This window comes from Bicyclus anynana, chromosome 21, assembly GCF_947172395.1.
Source record: "Bicyclus anynana chromosome 21, ilBicAnyn1.1, whole genome shotgun sequence".
NCBI lineage: Eukaryota > Metazoa > Arthropoda > Insecta > Lepidoptera > Nymphalidae > Bicyclus > Bicyclus anynana.
Window position 1 is genome coordinate 6915573 of NC_069103.1, and position 17043 is coordinate 6932615.

At 38.2% G+C, this 17043-nt stretch overlaps 1 protein-coding gene across 2 annotated transcripts; it reads left to right on the plus strand.

Moving 5' to 3' along the window:
- The first annotated feature begins 248 nt into the window (after window positions 1-248).
- LOC112057355 (uncharacterized) lies at window positions 249-15985 on the plus strand. Of its 2 annotated transcripts, none has more exons than XM_024097847.2 (8): window positions 249-581; window positions 2947-2970; window positions 4997-5193; window positions 5862-5991; window positions 7389-7556; window positions 8716-8897; window positions 10580-10686; window positions 14249-15985. In XM_024097847.2, the coding sequence occupies exons 1-8, from the start codon at window positions 539-541 to the stop codon at window positions 14292-14294; spliced, it is 897 nt and encodes a 298-aa protein (XP_023953615.1). In that variant the 5' UTR covers window positions 249-538; the 3' UTR covers window positions 14295-15985. The 2 variants fall into 2 exon arrangements, with proteins under 2 accessions (XP_023953615.1, XP_052744062.1); XM_052888102.1 differs by having other exon boundaries at window positions 276-375; window positions 2945-2970.
- Window positions 15986-17043: the final 1058 nt, after the last annotated feature.

Sequence of the window (17043 nt, forward strand, 5' to 3'; positions counted from 1 at the left end):
TAGGTATCGATTGATTTTATCTTTAAAAATATTGAAAGTGTGACAATAATGTTTTTCAATTTAGGGGTCTATTTTGTGCATTAGGGGCAAAGGTTGAAAAAGCTAATTAACTAATTTAGTCTACGGAACCCAATACTACACGCTGCGTGGCTGGAGACGCACTTGACCGGTTTTTGTTTATATTTCTGGCCGGTTTTTATTTAGGTATAATTATAATTATTATCAAGATACGGAAATTTCAAATCGTGCACAGTGTAGCATCAGTTATATATTTGCGCTCACGTGTGATTACTCGAATATACATAGTTTCTTAAACTCATACTAAAATTTAAAATTCTAAAAATTCATATTCCGGAGCACAGAATTCTTAGAAATAGCTATATACCTACTATTGGTACCTAATTTAAACATTATTTTCGTAAATAAATATATTTTTTGTGAATTGTATTCAACCACCAACTGTGATAGCTGGTACGGAATTGAGGAGTTAATTATTTAGCTAACAAATTGGATAACTGAAGACAACTGCAGTTTAAAAATGAAAGTTTTATTTTTGCTACTAGGAATTAGTGTGATCGCAGGTAAGTTGTCATTGTTTATTTAGCAATTTGGAGCAAATACTTACTTTTTTATTCAATGCCAATTTAGCCTTTGTCTGCGATGTCTTGTTTATTATCTACAAGGTCTACAAGTTAGCCCTTGACTACAACCTCACCTGATGGTAAGTGATAATGCAATCTAAGATGAAAGCGGGCTAACTTGGTAGGAGTAGGATTAAAACCCCGTTTAGGTTTCTACCAAAGATTTTATACTATAGATATGTCACTAGCGCGTCGCAACTGAGGCGGTCAAAAGTGGCTAATTGTCATAATTTATTTAGTCGCATTGTAAACAACGATAGATAGTTATTTAAACAAATTATACTTATCTAAATATTGTCGAGAAGTGTAAAAACTAAAATACATAAATATATAATGTAGGTAAGTAAACATAAAATTGCGCATGTGTGCGCTCAGTGGAGTAGCTAAATTCGGATCACTTTTTGCGGTGATTTTTTAGGCACTTAAAATATCTATAGTAAAGAATCTTGGGTTTCTACACGATATCGTATTTCGTACATACCATCAAACCAAACCAATTTAGAAAATACTAGCGGACGCCCGCGACTTCGTTCGCGTAAATTTCGATGTCAACTTTACTACTACCCCTACCCTACCCCTATCCTACCACTACCCCACCCGTACCCTACCCAACCCCTAAATCTACCCTACCCCTACCCCCACCCTACCCCTACCCTATTCCCACCCTACCCCTACCCTACCTACCCCAAACCTACCCCTACCCTACCCCTACCTTACCTACACCATACCCCCATCCTACCCCTACCCTCCCCGTACCCTATCCCTTTCTTACCCCTATCCCACCCGTACCCCTATCTCACGCCTACCCTACCCCTACCCTACCACTTCCCTATCCTACCTGTACCTCTACCCTACCATTACCCTACCTCTACCCCTACCCTACCACTACCCTAAACCCGGCCCTAAACCTACCCTACCCCTACGCTTCCCTACCCGTAACCTACCCTACCCTGTAACTTCTTTATCTTACTCCTACCCTTAGCAAAATCGGTCCAGTCCTTCGAGAGTGGTGGTATGACCAAGAGAAATAGAGACTTCTATGCTAATAATATAAAGAGGTAAAGTTCGTGTGGTTGTAGGAGGTAATCTCTGGATCTACTGGACCGATTTGGAAAATTGTTTTACCAATAGAAAGCTACGTTATTTGCGAGTGTCATAGGCTATGTTTGATCCCCATATTCACACGGGAACGGGATTCTGCGTCTTTTAGAAATTTTGTATTATCTCCGAAACTATTTAAGTAATTAACATACTGTAAAGGGCAAATCTTATCTCCATAATATCCTTGTGATTATTAAATAATTTATTTTAATAAGGATTAAAGTTTAGTTGTATAAATAATGACGTAAACCTAAGTATATAAAATTAATAATTTTTAAAACACAAAAGGTTCTATATCTGCTAATATATAGAAGATAGATATATGGTGTCGCGGACTTTTTTGTAGAACTTTTAAAGATACATAAAGTCTCCATACATTAATTTCAATTTTACACAATAGTTAAGGCAGCGCATGCGAATAAGTCTGTTTAAGAGGATTTTCAGTCCGACCTGTATGACAAAAACTGTGATAACTCGGCTAATATATATGACATCAATATAAAATATAGCCTATAGCACTCCCCGATAATGTATCATTCTACTGGTAAAAGAATTTTTAAAATCGGACCAGTAGTTCCGAAGATTACCCCATTTAAAAAATGTGACAAACTTACAAACTTACAAACTTTACCTCTTTATAATATTAGTATAGATATAGATAAACAAAAAATCCACGATCTGGGAATAGAACCCATGACCTCTCAATTGAGCACTACCTATTACAATAAAATTAATAAGTAATAAATCGCACTAATATTATAAAAGCCGGAAGTTTGTGTGTGTGTCTCTGTGTATGTTTATTCCTCCTTTACGCGGCGGCGGCTACTGAAGCGATATGGCTGAAATTTGGAACGAAAATAGATTTTACTCTGGACTTAACACTTTACAACCCGGAAAAATCCATGATTCTTGCGGGATTTGTAAAAAAAGGTTTGAAACATTATCAATAATTACAACACAAAACACTGCTTATTGCACAAAACCACTAACGCTAGCTGACTGGCAGCGTCACGGTGTCTACGCTGCCAAACAAACAACTGAGCTCAAGTCATCAAATACCCTCTTATTTATACCAACACTTATTATTTTAGAGGGGATGTATCATCCCCTCTAAAATAACACAAATAATTAATGTTATTACCACCTGTAATCGTAACTTGTAAACTTGTAACAACTTAATATTTCAGAATTTATTCACTTTCAGGTTTCGATCTGGATGGCTTTAGAGGTAAGTTACCAGTATATCAGATAACAGTAGCCACAAACCAAACCCTAATGTAGGTAAATATCTAATTAAAATTCTAAAGAAACAAATCTTGGCTAGGTTTGAATATATTGATTTTAAAGATACATTCGGGTAAATAAGGTCAATGTTAACTATACACATAAAAAGCAAAGATTGTCTGGATATTAAAAAAAATAAATAAATAAGATTAAAAAATTTCAAATCTGTAAAAAAATCTTTTATCGTATTAGGGGTGGAGAGAAAAGAAACTCGAGGTTCACAAACACACCACTTTAATAACACAACTCTTCGATTATAATCACAAAAACTGAGCCCGCCTCATCCATGAAGCCACGTTTTTATACCTTTCCAACGGAATAAACAACAAGAACAAAATATAGTCAAACATCAATCTTTTATCTATACGGATATTGACATAACTTCATTTATGAATTATGTCAATATACGTTTTTAAATCTATTAATTTATTTTAGTTTAGTTTCGTATATTTTAGTTTAATTTTAAGAACAAAGAATGACTCGTCATTATACGTCATGGTACCTACGTATATTGACTACACTACAGTTATAACCAGATTGTAACATATAATGTAGCATATCCGTTAATACAAATGTCTTCTTATTTAATTTTCTAACATTCGGCCTTCCTGACAATTAGTTTGTCCTCAAACTATTAGCTTTTCAACCAAATTTACACAAACAAACTATCATTTTGTGTTTTGCCTGGAACCTCTTTAGACAATAGCCACACCTATCGTGTACCCTGCCCGATAACATATTCGGTCAATAGGCACACCTATCTCGTACCCTTCCCGAAACCATCGTCGGTCAATAGGTACCCGTATCTCGTACCCTTCCCGAGACCATCGTCGGTCAATAGGTACCCGTATCTCGTACCCTTCCCGAAACCATCGTCGGTCAATAGGCACCTCTATCTTTTACCCTGCCCGATAACATCGTCGGTCAATAGGCACCTCTATCTTTTACCCTGCCTGATAACATCTTCGGTCAATTGGCACTCACATCTCGCAATTACTCAATTCAAAATATTGAAATTATTATAATTCAATAATAAACAAAAAATAAAAAAAAATCCAAATAATAATCCAATAATATTAGTCTCAATAATATATGATGATAATTATCCATATAATTAATTATTCACAAGAATATTTATGGCGAATAATCAATAATTTTATCTACTATTAGTTTCTAATCACTATTTTCACTAATTTACATTACAATCCAAACAATAGTACCTACTTTATTCAAACAAATCAACTATTTCTAGTTTTGTCTATTATCATGTTCAGTCAAAGAACAGACCTATTTAGCACCCTGTCCGATAACATCTTCGGTCAATAGGCACTCTTAACATCTGCAGTCAAAAAACAGACCTATCTAGCACCCTGCCCGATAACATCTTCGGTCAATAGGCACTCTTATCATCTTCAGTCAAAGAACAGACCTATCTAGTACCCTGCCCGGTAACATCTTCGGTCAATTTACAGCGTTCAGCATACCCCGCTTCTGATATTAGGGGTGGAGAGAAAAGAAACTCGAGGTTCACAAACACACCACTTTAATAACACAACTCTTCGATTATAATCACAAAAACTGAGCCCGCCTCATCCATGAAGCCACGTTTTTATACCTTTCCAACGGAATAAACAACAAGAACAAAATATAGTCAAACATCAATCTTTTATCTATACGGATATTGACATAACTTCATTTATGAATTATGTCAATATACGTTTTTAAATCTATTAATTTATTTTAGTTTAGTTTCGTATATTTTAGTTTAATTTTAAGAACAAAGAATGACTCGTCATTATACGTCATGGTACCTACGTATATTGACTACACTACAGTTATAACCAGATTGTAACATATAATGTAGCATATCCGTTAATACAAATGTCTTCTTATTTAATTTTCTAACAATCGTTATAATATAATAATAATAAACTCATGATGGATTAAACAGCTGTGAAATCTGCTTTCAGTTACATATGGCCCGTTAGAAAATATCAAGGAATATTTTTTCAAAATCCCACGTACAGTCGAAGAGGCGAAGATGGAGGGTTGGTCCTATGCTGAACGACCTCCTGGACCTTTACAGCAGTTGAAAATGTACTGCTCGCCTGGATGGTACATCTGTCCACTGTATGCACCTGATTTCATCGCTGGACTGCAGATAGCCGTAAGATTTCATCATCATCATCATATCAGCCGCTAGACTGCTAGACATAGAACTTTTGTAGGGACTTCAAACATCACGATCTGCCCCTGTAGCCAAATGGCACGTCGATTCTCTTTCTACGATCGCAAACGCTTCGAAAACTAGAAAAATGTATGGGAATGACAGATCTTGATCAAATTGGCATCCTTTTGTTGTCGATGTCCAGTCGACTCGCACAAAACATTTCGCATCGACGTTTCTAATAAGAACAGCGAAGATGTGGATTGCCCTTCCTGCTTCTGTGTTTCCTAACACTTATTATAGTCACCTTCAAGACAAGAGTGAATAGGCATTTTCTTGGCAAGCGCGCTCCAACCTAGACCTCATCTTTGCTTTCCACCAGGCATGATTGTAGTCAAGCGCAAGCCTATCTATACTAATATTGTAAAGCTGAAGAGTTTGTTTGTTTGAACGCGCTAATCTCAGGAACTACTGGTCGGATTTGAAAAATTATTTCAGTGTTAGACAGCCCATTTATCGAGGAAGGCTATAGGCTATATATTATCTACATATTCCTACGCCACCACCACGTCTCACGCGGGTGAAACCACGCGGCATCAGCTAGTTATGAATTAAAAAAAAACGTGACCTGTCGATGTCGTGATTGCTCGGAACATTGCTCGTTACAGCTCCCAGCCGATGATTTGTACACTGCAGCGATTGACCCTAACAAGTGGTTTACCAAGTGGAAGACACCAGCCAATGGCAGCGACCCTGGGAAAGTGTACTGGACTATCACACAGTACTATGTTTCTGAAGGTAAGGTTTCTTCTTCACTATTGGACCCATTTGCAAAATTCTTTCACTAGTAGAAAGCTATATTATAACCGAGTAACATAGGCTATATTTTATCCCCGTATTCCCACGGGAATGGAAACTACGCAGGTGAAACCGCAAGTAAACTGCCTTTCCTGCCAAGTCATTACGAACCTGCATTGGAGAAGGAATTTTTTATTTGACCTTATGAGGCGGATATGCGGCTTGAATATATTTCGGCGGAAAGTGAGGCTGAAGCTTAAATTCGGTTTCGTTAGAGCGTAGATAGAATGCCCCTCCTAGATAGAATCCTGGCTACGCCTATGATCTAAGATCCAAATTCCCTGTCCTATTATCCCTGGTTCTGTAGAGGATCGTTTTGACGGCCTCCGTGGCGCTGTGGTATGCGCGGTGGATTTACTAAACGGAGGTCCTGGGTTCGATCCCCGGCTGGAGCGATTAAGATTTTCCTAATTGGTCCATTGGTCTTTCTGGTGGGAGGCTTCGGCCGTGGCCAGTTACCACCCTACCGACAATAACGTACCGCCAAGCGATTTAGCGTTCCAAGGGCTAACTTGTAAAGAATAAAAAAAGAAGGATCATTAAAAAGTAAATGATCATAAAGTGTATATAATTGTATCTTTTTTTATGGAGAAAGAATACAATATGGATAAGGGTCTCCACTGCAAAAGGTACAAATATGTAACTCTCTGTCAGAGAGGCATACTAGAGCCACTTACCGGTTTCAGCTTTTTCTGCTGCGGCTCCCGGTCTTGATTCTGTCTCCCTGATATGACACGGTGCTAATATAATATAGGCCCGCCCCATTTCCCAGGAAACCAGCGTCAATCCATCAGGTCTCTTGCTATCATCCCGACTGATTCCTGACGGCTCGATTAGAGCAGGAATATTTATGGTGGCAAGAGCCCTTTTTATTATATCATTAAGAGAGCCATGCCGAAATAGCCTACCGCCACTCCTTTGGCAAGAAAGCCCATGGATTCCAAATGTACTCACCTGTCTTCCACATGAACATTTGTGCTCTAAGCACAATGGTGTACCCAATCTGAGTCCTAGAGCCACACGAAAACTTTCATTGTCTAATAAAGTGCCAAGATTTTTCGATGGCAAAGCATGGAGCCAATACCCAGATCCCTTTTCGGATAATGCTAGAAGCCTGGCTTTGTCTACAGCACTTGTAAGATTTTGAGCTAAATTTGTATGTGTCAGCTGAAACAATGGAGCATCCCAAAGTTTTTGTGTAGTACGTTCCTTTGGGATGTCAACGTTGGGACATCTGACCTTCCAACTCTCTTGAGCCTCTGTGGCATAGGTTATTCAAACTGAATTGAAATTAAGAATACGAGAACTTAGCTCTTTTATGAATATTGTATCTGCAGAAACCCTGGAAGCCGGCTGTGGTCCACAAGCTATCAATGGTTCAACACTGCAAGGTGATGGCGTATGGGTTCACGACCACAGTGGACAGCTCATGCTCATCCCACGAACCGAAGCTGAAATCAAGTCAAAGACTCCATTTACTAAACAAAACTGCATACCTAGAATGGGTATGTATTGTGGCATTTAATTTTATTAATATTAGATCGTGTAACGAAGTCTAAAGCAGTTCTCAAGGTTACCCAATAGAGTTTGGACTTTACCAAAAAATACGGTATAAGGTGTTTGTAGATTCCAAGTACTAATTAGCTCGGAATAATGACAATAATTTTTATAACCTAAAAATCTTATAAAGCTGAAGAATTTGCTTGTTTGTTTGAACGCACTAATCTTAGGAACTACTGGTCCGATTCCAAAAATACTTTCAGTGATAGATAGCCCATTTATCGAAGGCTACAGGCTATATTATATTTTCAAAATAATTAGGGATCCTTCCTGAAACTCCAATAATGTAACCCAAGGTGTACAAAAGATTTGTTTATATGACGTGCGCTGCAAAAACTATTGATGTTAGAATAAAATAATGTACTTACTACAATTTTGTAGAACACATTATTTTCTACAAAAAATGTCGCGACAGTATATATCTATCTTCTATATTTTACTTTTGTACTTTAACAAATTATTTAAATCTAATACTAAGGTTAACGTTATTATTAACACAACTAATACTAATAAAAAAATATTTAATAAAAACATAAGACGCCGTTTTTCTTGAATAATATTGAAAATTACTGATGCGACGGTTCGTGTCGTACTGACTCGAGAATGTATTAGGTACTTTTTGAATTTTGTATTTGGAGCGGCTACGACACCGTCGTGTTTCGTACGCTCTATCTGTATCATTTTGACGACCTCCGTGGCGCAGTGGTATGCGCGGTGGATTTAATGACGGAGGTCCTGGGTTCGAACCCCGGCTGGGCCGATTGAGGTTTTCTTAATTGGTCCAGGTCTAGCTGGTGGGAGGGTTCGGCCGTGGCTAGTTACCACCCTACCGACAAAGACGTACCGCCAAGCGATTTAGCGTTTCGGTGCGATGTCGTGTAGAAACCGTACCGTGGATTTTCATCCTCCTCGTATCAAGTTAGCCCGCTTCCATCTTAGACTGCATCATCACTTAACATCAGGTGAGATTGTAGTCTAGGGCTAACTTGTAAAAAAAAAAAGATTAATCTGTGTATTTTAAGCTGTCGTGCTTTATTATTGTTTTTATTTTTATTTGTAGATGTTTATTGTAAAAAAAAGTTTCATAAATTATTCATTCACTAGGTACCCACTACCGGTACAACATGACACGGGAGATGCCCTGCGAAACCCAACTGCCTTGGTTCGCACTCACGATTGATGGACAACTAATCGGCAGTGGTCTGCAGTTCTTTGGTGATCTGACCAAACCGACGGAATACAGGAATTGGTTTGAGAGGATCAGGAGCACTCGTACAAGTGCGAGGGTAATTATATCAAATCAAATACATATATTTTTTTTTATTGAGAAAGAATACAATAAGGAACTTAAGCTAACTTATCCTAATAACTATACAAATCATGCCCACGTGGAATGGTGGCAAGACTGCATTTCCGCGCTGGACAGCCAGGCTGAGCCTTTGCGCAAAAAATGAGCCAGCCCTTCTGTCACCAGTTGAGGTAACTAGCCGCGGTGATCAATATTCATTTATTTCAAACAGGCTTAGTTTACAAGCTCTTTCGAAACGTGATAGCCCAGTGGATATGACCTCTGCCTCCGATACCGGAGGGTGTGGGTTCGAATTCGGTTCCGGGCATGCACCTCCAACTTTCTCAGTGTGCATTTTAAGAAATTAAATAAGACGTGTCTCAAACGGTGAAGGAAAAACATCGTGAGAAAAGGAAACCTGCATACCAGAGATTTTTTTTTATTCTCTGCGTGTGTGAAGTCTGCCAATCCGCATCGGGCCAGCGTGGTGAACTACTTGGCCTAACCCCATTGTGAGAGGAGACTCGAGTTCAGCAGTGAGCTGAATATGGGTTGATAATGATGAAAATGATGGTGATGATTTTCATAATTATCAGCCATTACCTTTATAGTTCTAATATGGAGCTTAGACCCACAATGCTGTAGATACGAATGCGGGTTCGGTTAATAATGAATTCTACAACCACATGTGCTCTCCGAGATACGGGGTTGTGACAACATTAACTTCACAACACCGGGATGAGAATATTTAAATTTTCTCTAAAGACAAGCTTAGTAAGTATTTCAACACTAGAAACCAGGACTTCAAGATCCGTAGCTATAGACTAACTACTGGACCCACGAGGCAGATAAATATTAACTGGATATTATCAGCCGATGCACGTCCACTGCAGAACATAGGCCTTTTGTAGGGACGTCCAAACATCACGATCCAGCATCTGTAAGTGGCACGTCCATTCTCTTTCTACGATCGCAAAAGCTTCGAAAACTAGAAAAAATAATGGGAATGGCAGATTTTGGTCACGTGACCTGTCGGTAGGTAAGCAAAGGTCATTGCCATACATTTTTCTAGTTTTTTTTTTATTCTTTACAAGTTAGCCCTTGATTACAATCTCACCTGATGTTAAGTGATGATGCAATCTAAAATGGAAGCGGGCTAACTTGTTAGGAGGAGGATGAAAATCCACACCCCCTTCGGTTTCTACACGACATCGTACCGGAACGCTAAATTGCTTGGCGGTACGTCTTTGTCAGTAGGGTGGTAACTAGACACGGCCAAAGCCTCCCAGCCAGACCTGGACCAATTAAAACCTCAATCGGCCCAACCGGGGTTCGAACCCAAAACCTCCGTCTTGTTAATCCACCGCGAATACCACTGCGCCACGGAGGCCGTCAAAATCGTTTTCAAAGCGTTTGCGATCGTAAAAAGAGAATTGACTTGTCATTTGGCTTGCTACAGCCTACAGCTTGGCATATACAGCTTGATCCGCCTGCACCTAGCGACTCGCTTGATGCAGGTCTGTGCGGGGTTGCCATTCCAGGACCTTGGGACCCCAACGGCCATCGGCTCTTCGAACTATGTGCCCCGCCCATTGCTAATTCAGCTTCGCGACACGTTGAGCTATGTCGGTGACTTTGATTCTTCCCAAACTTGAGTGATGTAAACGGCTGTTGTTTCAGGCAGTTGTTCCGATCGGACCGGAATGTTATTACGACTACGCAGACAAACATCGCACTTTCAGTCTCCACATATACTTCATGGACGACCCGGAGAAAATAAAATGCCGGTAATTTTTATTCATTACTAGCCGACGCCCGCGACTTCGTCCGCGTGAAACTCGATGTAAACTTTCAACTACCCCTATCCTACCCCTACCCTACCCCTAGCCTACCCCTACCCCTACCCTACTCCTACCTACCCCTACCCTACTTTTCTGGTTGATTTTTTACACCTTGTGTCCGAAAAACCCAAATATCTTACGGAACCCTATATTTTTCTAAAATAAAATTTAGCCTATGTTTCTTGTGGATAATGTAGCTTTCGAATGGTGAAAGAATTTTTAAAATCGGTCCAGTAGTTTTGAGCCTATTCATTACAATCAAACAAACAAACAAACATACATACAAAGGTTTCCTCTTTATAATATTAGTATAGATACGTTATAGTTTAAGTTTATATTGATTTTTGTACATAATACAAAAATCACTACCTTCAGTGCAATTTAGTCGTACAATGTGCTAAAAATTACATAAACGGTGATTTTATATTTGTTAATTATTTCTGAATAGTTCTTGCAAGTGATGCAAGTTTAAATTTTTCTACTGCAAAAAAAAGTTGTTCTCCAAAAAAACGGGAATAAATACTTTTTTATGCTTAACGATTTATTTTCGTATGAACATTTAACGATCACATGGAAAAAAAATGTATTATGTAAGTTGTACATCTAGCTTAGAACATGTTAATTTAATAAGGATTCCACTGATGTAAAACATTAGTACACTATTTTCAAAAACTTCGTCACAATTGTTATTAATGTTCCGAAAGGGGTAGAATCATAGCTGGGCATTAACTCGTTAATCCGTTAATCGTTAATTAACAAAGTTAACCTTTTGATTAACGGATTAACTTTTAAGTTAACTTTTAAAAATATTAACGGACACGTTAACTTCCGTTAATATGCAGCAGTCCGTTAATCGTTAATCCAATGCCTACGCGAAAAACAGGTTCAGAGAAGTAAGAAATGATGAATGATTTTTTTTCAAAGAAATCAACAAATTGCTATATTTATCTATATCTATACTAATATTATAAAGAGGTAAAGTTTGTAAGTTTGTAAGTTTGTCACATTTTTTAAATGGGGTAATCTTCGGAACTACTGGCCCGATCTTAAAAATTCTTTCACCAGTAGAATGCTACATTATCGGGGAGTGCTATAGGCTATATTTTATATTGGTATCATATATATTAGCCGAGTTATCACAGTTTTTGTCATACAGGTCGGACTGAAAATCCTCTTAAACATACTTATTCGCATGCGCTGCCTTAACTATTGTGTAAAATTGAAATTAATGTATAGAGACTTTATGTATCTTTAAAAGTTCTATAAAAAAATCCGCGACACCATACATCTATCTTCTATATATTAGCAGATATAGTACCTTTTGTGTTTTAAAAATTATTAATTTTATATACTTAGGTTTACGTCATTATTTATACAACTAAACTTTAATCCTTATTAAAATAAATTATTTAATAATCACAAGGATATTATGGAGATAAGATTTGCCCTTTACAGTATGTTAATTACTCCAATAGTTTCGGAGATAATACAAAATTTCTAAAAGACGCAGAAATTCCGTTATATGACGCCCGGCGCTTTCATTTACGTAGTTCCCGTTTCCGTGCGAATATGGGGATCAAACATAGCCTATGACACTCGCAAATAACGTAGCTTTCTATTGGTAAAACAATTTTCCAAATCGGTCCAGTAGATCCAGCGATTACCTCCTACAACCACACGAACTTTACCTCTTTATATTATTAGCATAGAAGTCTTTATTTCTCTTGGTCATACCACCACTCTCGAAGGACTGGACCGATTTTGCTAAGGGCAGGAGTAAGATTGAGAAGTTACAGGGTAGGGTAGGGTACGGGTAGGGAAGCGTAGGGGTAGTGTAGGGGTAGGGTAGGTTTAGAGCCGGGTTTGGGGTAGTGGTAGGGTAGAGGTACGGGTAGGATAGGGAAGTGGTAGGGTAGGGGTAGGATAGGCGTGAGATAGGGGTACGGGTGGGATAGGGGTAGGAAAGGGATAGGGTACGGGGAGGGTAGGGATAGGATGGGGGTAGGGGTAGGATGGGGGTAGGGTGTAGGTAAGGTAGGGGTAGGTTAGGAGTAGGTTTGGGGTAGGGTAGGGGTAGGGTGGGCGTAGGGGTAGGGTAGGGTAGATGTAGGGGTTGGGTAGGGTTGGGGTAGTGGTAGGGCCCTACCCTAGGGGTAGTAGTAAAGTTGACATCGAAATTTACGCGGACGAAGTCGCGGGCGTCCGCTAGTCTTCTATATATTAGCAGATATAGTACCTTTTGTGTTTTAAAAATTATTAATTTTATATACTTAGGTTTACGTCATTATTTATACAACTAAACTTTAATCCTTATTAAAATAAATTATTTAATAATCACAAGGATATTATGGAGATAAGATTTGCCCTTTACAGTATGTTAATTACTCCAATAGTTTCGGAGATAATACAAAATTTCTAAAAGACGCAGAAATTCCGTTATATGACGCCCGGCGCTTTCATTTACGTAGTTCCCGTTTCCGTGCGAATATGGGGATCAAACATAGCCTATGACACTCGCAAATAACGTAGCTTTCTATTGGTAAAACAATTTTCCAAATCGGTCCAGTAGATCCAGCGATTACCTCCTACAACCACACGAACTTTACCTCTTTATATTATTAGCATAGAAGTCTTTATTTCTCTTGGTCATACCACCACTCTCGAAGGACTGGACCGATTTTGCTAAGGGCAGGAGTAAGATTGAGAAGTTACAGGGTAGGGTAGGGTACGGGTAGGGAAGCGTAGGGGTAGTGTAGGGGTAGGGTAGGTTTAGAGCCGGGTTTGGGGTAGTGGTAGGGTAGAGGTACGGGTAGGATAGGGAAGTGGTAGGGTAGGGGTAGGATAGGCGTGAGATAGGGGTACGGGTGGGATAGGGGTAGGAAAGGGATAGGGTACGGGGAGGGTAGGGATAAGATGGGGGTAGGGGTAGGATGGGGGTAGGGTGTAGGTAAGGTAGGGGTAGGTTAGGAGTAGGTTTGGGGTAGGGTAGGGGTAGGGTGGGCGTAGGGGTAGGGTAGGGTAGATGTAGGGGTTGGGTAGGGTTGGGGTAGTGGTAGGGCCCTACCCTAGGGGTAGTAGTAAAGTTGACATCGAAATTTACGCGGACGAAGTCGCGGGCGTCCGCTAGTGTTAAATATAGATAAAATCAACAAAAAACAAATTATGACACTTTTCCCCAGTGCTCATCCTTATTATCCTTATTTTTGCAATGGTGATCTCACACAATGATATAAAAATGTAATATTACACAGTCATATTAAAGGATTAACGATTAACGTTAACTTGCGTTAATTCTTCCGGGATGTAACGCTTTAACGTTTAACGAAGCTAACTTTTTTTGTAGCGGATTAACGATTAACGAAGTTAACTATTTGATTAACAGTGCCCAGCTATGGGTAGAATGTATATTGCTCAACCTCTACTAGTTTTATGTTTATAATCGTTACTATTCCCGCATACAGCGTATAAAACATAATACAAATATTAGATAAGTATTTATTTATTTCAGATTGGAAGATTCAGCAGATCCGAGCACTCTTCTCGAATTCAATTGAGACTAATCGAACTATACATTTAAATTTCCGACATTGTTGAGTGACAGTGGTGAGAATTTCGAACCCGAGAGCATTCCCAACTTCAAGAGATATTTAATTTATTTGTCCAAATTGTAGGTAACCAACGATATTTTATACTATAGACATGTTACGTGCCTACAAAATCACCGTTAAAAGTGATCCGAATTTAGCTACTCAAATGAACGCATAGATGCACAATTTTGTGTTTACATTATATATTTATTAGAAGGCTCAAAGTCACTAAGCGGGCGATAGAGCGAGCTTTGCTTGGAGTTTCCCTGCGTGATGGAATCAGAATGATTATTTGTTTTAATATTAATTTATGTTTCAAGATGAATAAATGTAGATTGTAAAAACTTGGGCACGAGGAATGACTCACTGTAATACAGTTTAATACTAGTTTATCAGTTGTTGTGACTAGTACCTAGGCTTCACACATCTTTATATTGCAATAAAATGTAGGTAGGGGAACATAGCCTGAGACGGCATAGTGTTTGAGATGGCATAGTCGCTATTTCTCTGTGATTCGCTAACGATTGACATCAACACACACAAACATAGATGCCCCCGCGAATATGCAGCGACCTGTTCGTTTTCAGCGCGCTAAAACTGTACAAAGTGAAACTACGTCAGTTTGTATAAAATTCTGTTGCTTGAAAAATTTTTGTCAAATAGTTTTAACTAATATCACAAGCTCTGTGCGTGGCATATAAGGTAAGTCAGCATGCATTTTTGAAGGTCTATTCAATGACATTATAGGTGTATTAATTTGATTATTATAGTTTCTGCTTAAATTGAGATGCAAAAAACTTTTGTTGGTTAAGTGCTTAATGTATGAGATGGCATAGGTGTATGCCATTTCACCCAAAAGGCAATTTTAAAGCGTTTTTTTCCTCAAAACATACTAGAATATTGTTTTTGTATAAGTGATTGAAATAATTGTCTGTTACATATCTCCAAAATATCACCATACATTTTTTTTAGAATGGCGCCATATATATTAACATATCAACTAGCCAATGCCAAGTTTGCCACCAATGGCGTCACGCGGAATGCATCAGATTACCGAAAACAGCAAAAAAAGTTATATGTGATGTTTGTCTCTAAATTGTTTCTAAATTTCGATACATACTAACATGACAATTAATTGGTTTTGCACGTTTAACCTTTATATGCCATCTTACCCACTAGGGTAGGGTGAGATGGATTTTTGAGTCTTTTTTATTATTGATTATTTCTATAAGAATACTAATTTGTGTTCAACTTTGGGACTGATTAATTAGCTAAAAATAGATGACTTTTTAATATAGACTGCCTTTTTATATCAATTTCAATTTGTGCACTTTGATACACGATGATTTTAAAATGTATGCCATCTCAGACCATGTTCCCCTACTTACTATATATTTAGCTACTTTATTGTGCCGCCTATTGTGCTTTTTCTTTTTTTTTCCATTATTTTTCTGTGTTGTATGTTTCTTTGTGGTGAGCAATAAAGTGTATTTTCATTTCATTTCATTTCATTTTTACTTTACTGTTAAATATAATTTTTATATGTAATTTGCACATGTAAATATTCATCTTTATTAATATTACTAAAGATTTAGCTTAAGGTACATATTATTAACTGTAACACTTTTGTACAATAAATAAATAAACAATTAAACATGCATTATCCGTCGATTCGATTCAGAAATGAAGAGATCCGCAGACGAACCAAAGTCACTGACGTAGCTCAGCGAGTCGCGAAGCTGAAGTGGCAATGGGCAGGCCACATAGTTCGAAGAGCCGATGAACGTTGGGGTCCCAAGGTGCTGGAATGGCGACCCCGCATCGGAAAGCGTAGTGTTGGTCGACCCCTTAGTTGGTTGTATTAGTTTTCTAGGGGCACAACTTCACGCAATTAAAAACCACAGCGCCTTCAAAGTGATCTGAAGGTAGCACATACGATGTTATTTTTCGCTTTTTAGTTTAATTTTGTGATTTTGAAGTCTATTGAATTTTTTTGTTAAAAATATTTCATTTTTCTGTTTTTAGTGTCCCAGTCCCAGCACGAACTGACCCGTACGGGCCATTTCGTTGTTTTCATTTTAACACAAAATTACTGAACTGATTTTCATGAAAACCAATCAGACCAATCTGGAAGCATACTATTTCAAACAAAAAAAGGATTTTTTAAAATTGGTTAAGAAATGACGAAGTTATGCGGTAACAAACATCATACGCGTCAAATTGAAACCCTCCTCCTATTTTTGAAGTCGGTTAATAATGCCATTTTCCGTCTATTGGATACAATTCATATTATGACACAAAGTCCTTGCTGCTTATTTCCAAATACTAACGTTTTGAGATGTTTTAAAACTGCTGACTCATCTACTTGTTAGGTATGATTTTCCACGTTTGACTAAAGTCTGATATCGGTCTTGATCGACCAATGCTTTGTTTTTCAATTTTTTCAATGCTCTTCCCATTGCTATATCCTCAGGTACAACATCTTTATATTTAGAACGTCGAAGCCGGTCTCTAAGTTTTGTATTCGAAAGAGCATTGTCGTCACAAGTATCAATTAGAATTAGAATAAAGGGGTGCGGTATAATAAACAAAACCATATTTACTTATGACCTCAAAAAAAAACGTTTTTTACTACATGACAAACCCCAAAATAAGAGCCGTGATAGCCCAGTGCCTCCGATTCTGAAGGGCGTGGGATCGAATCCAGTCCGGGGCA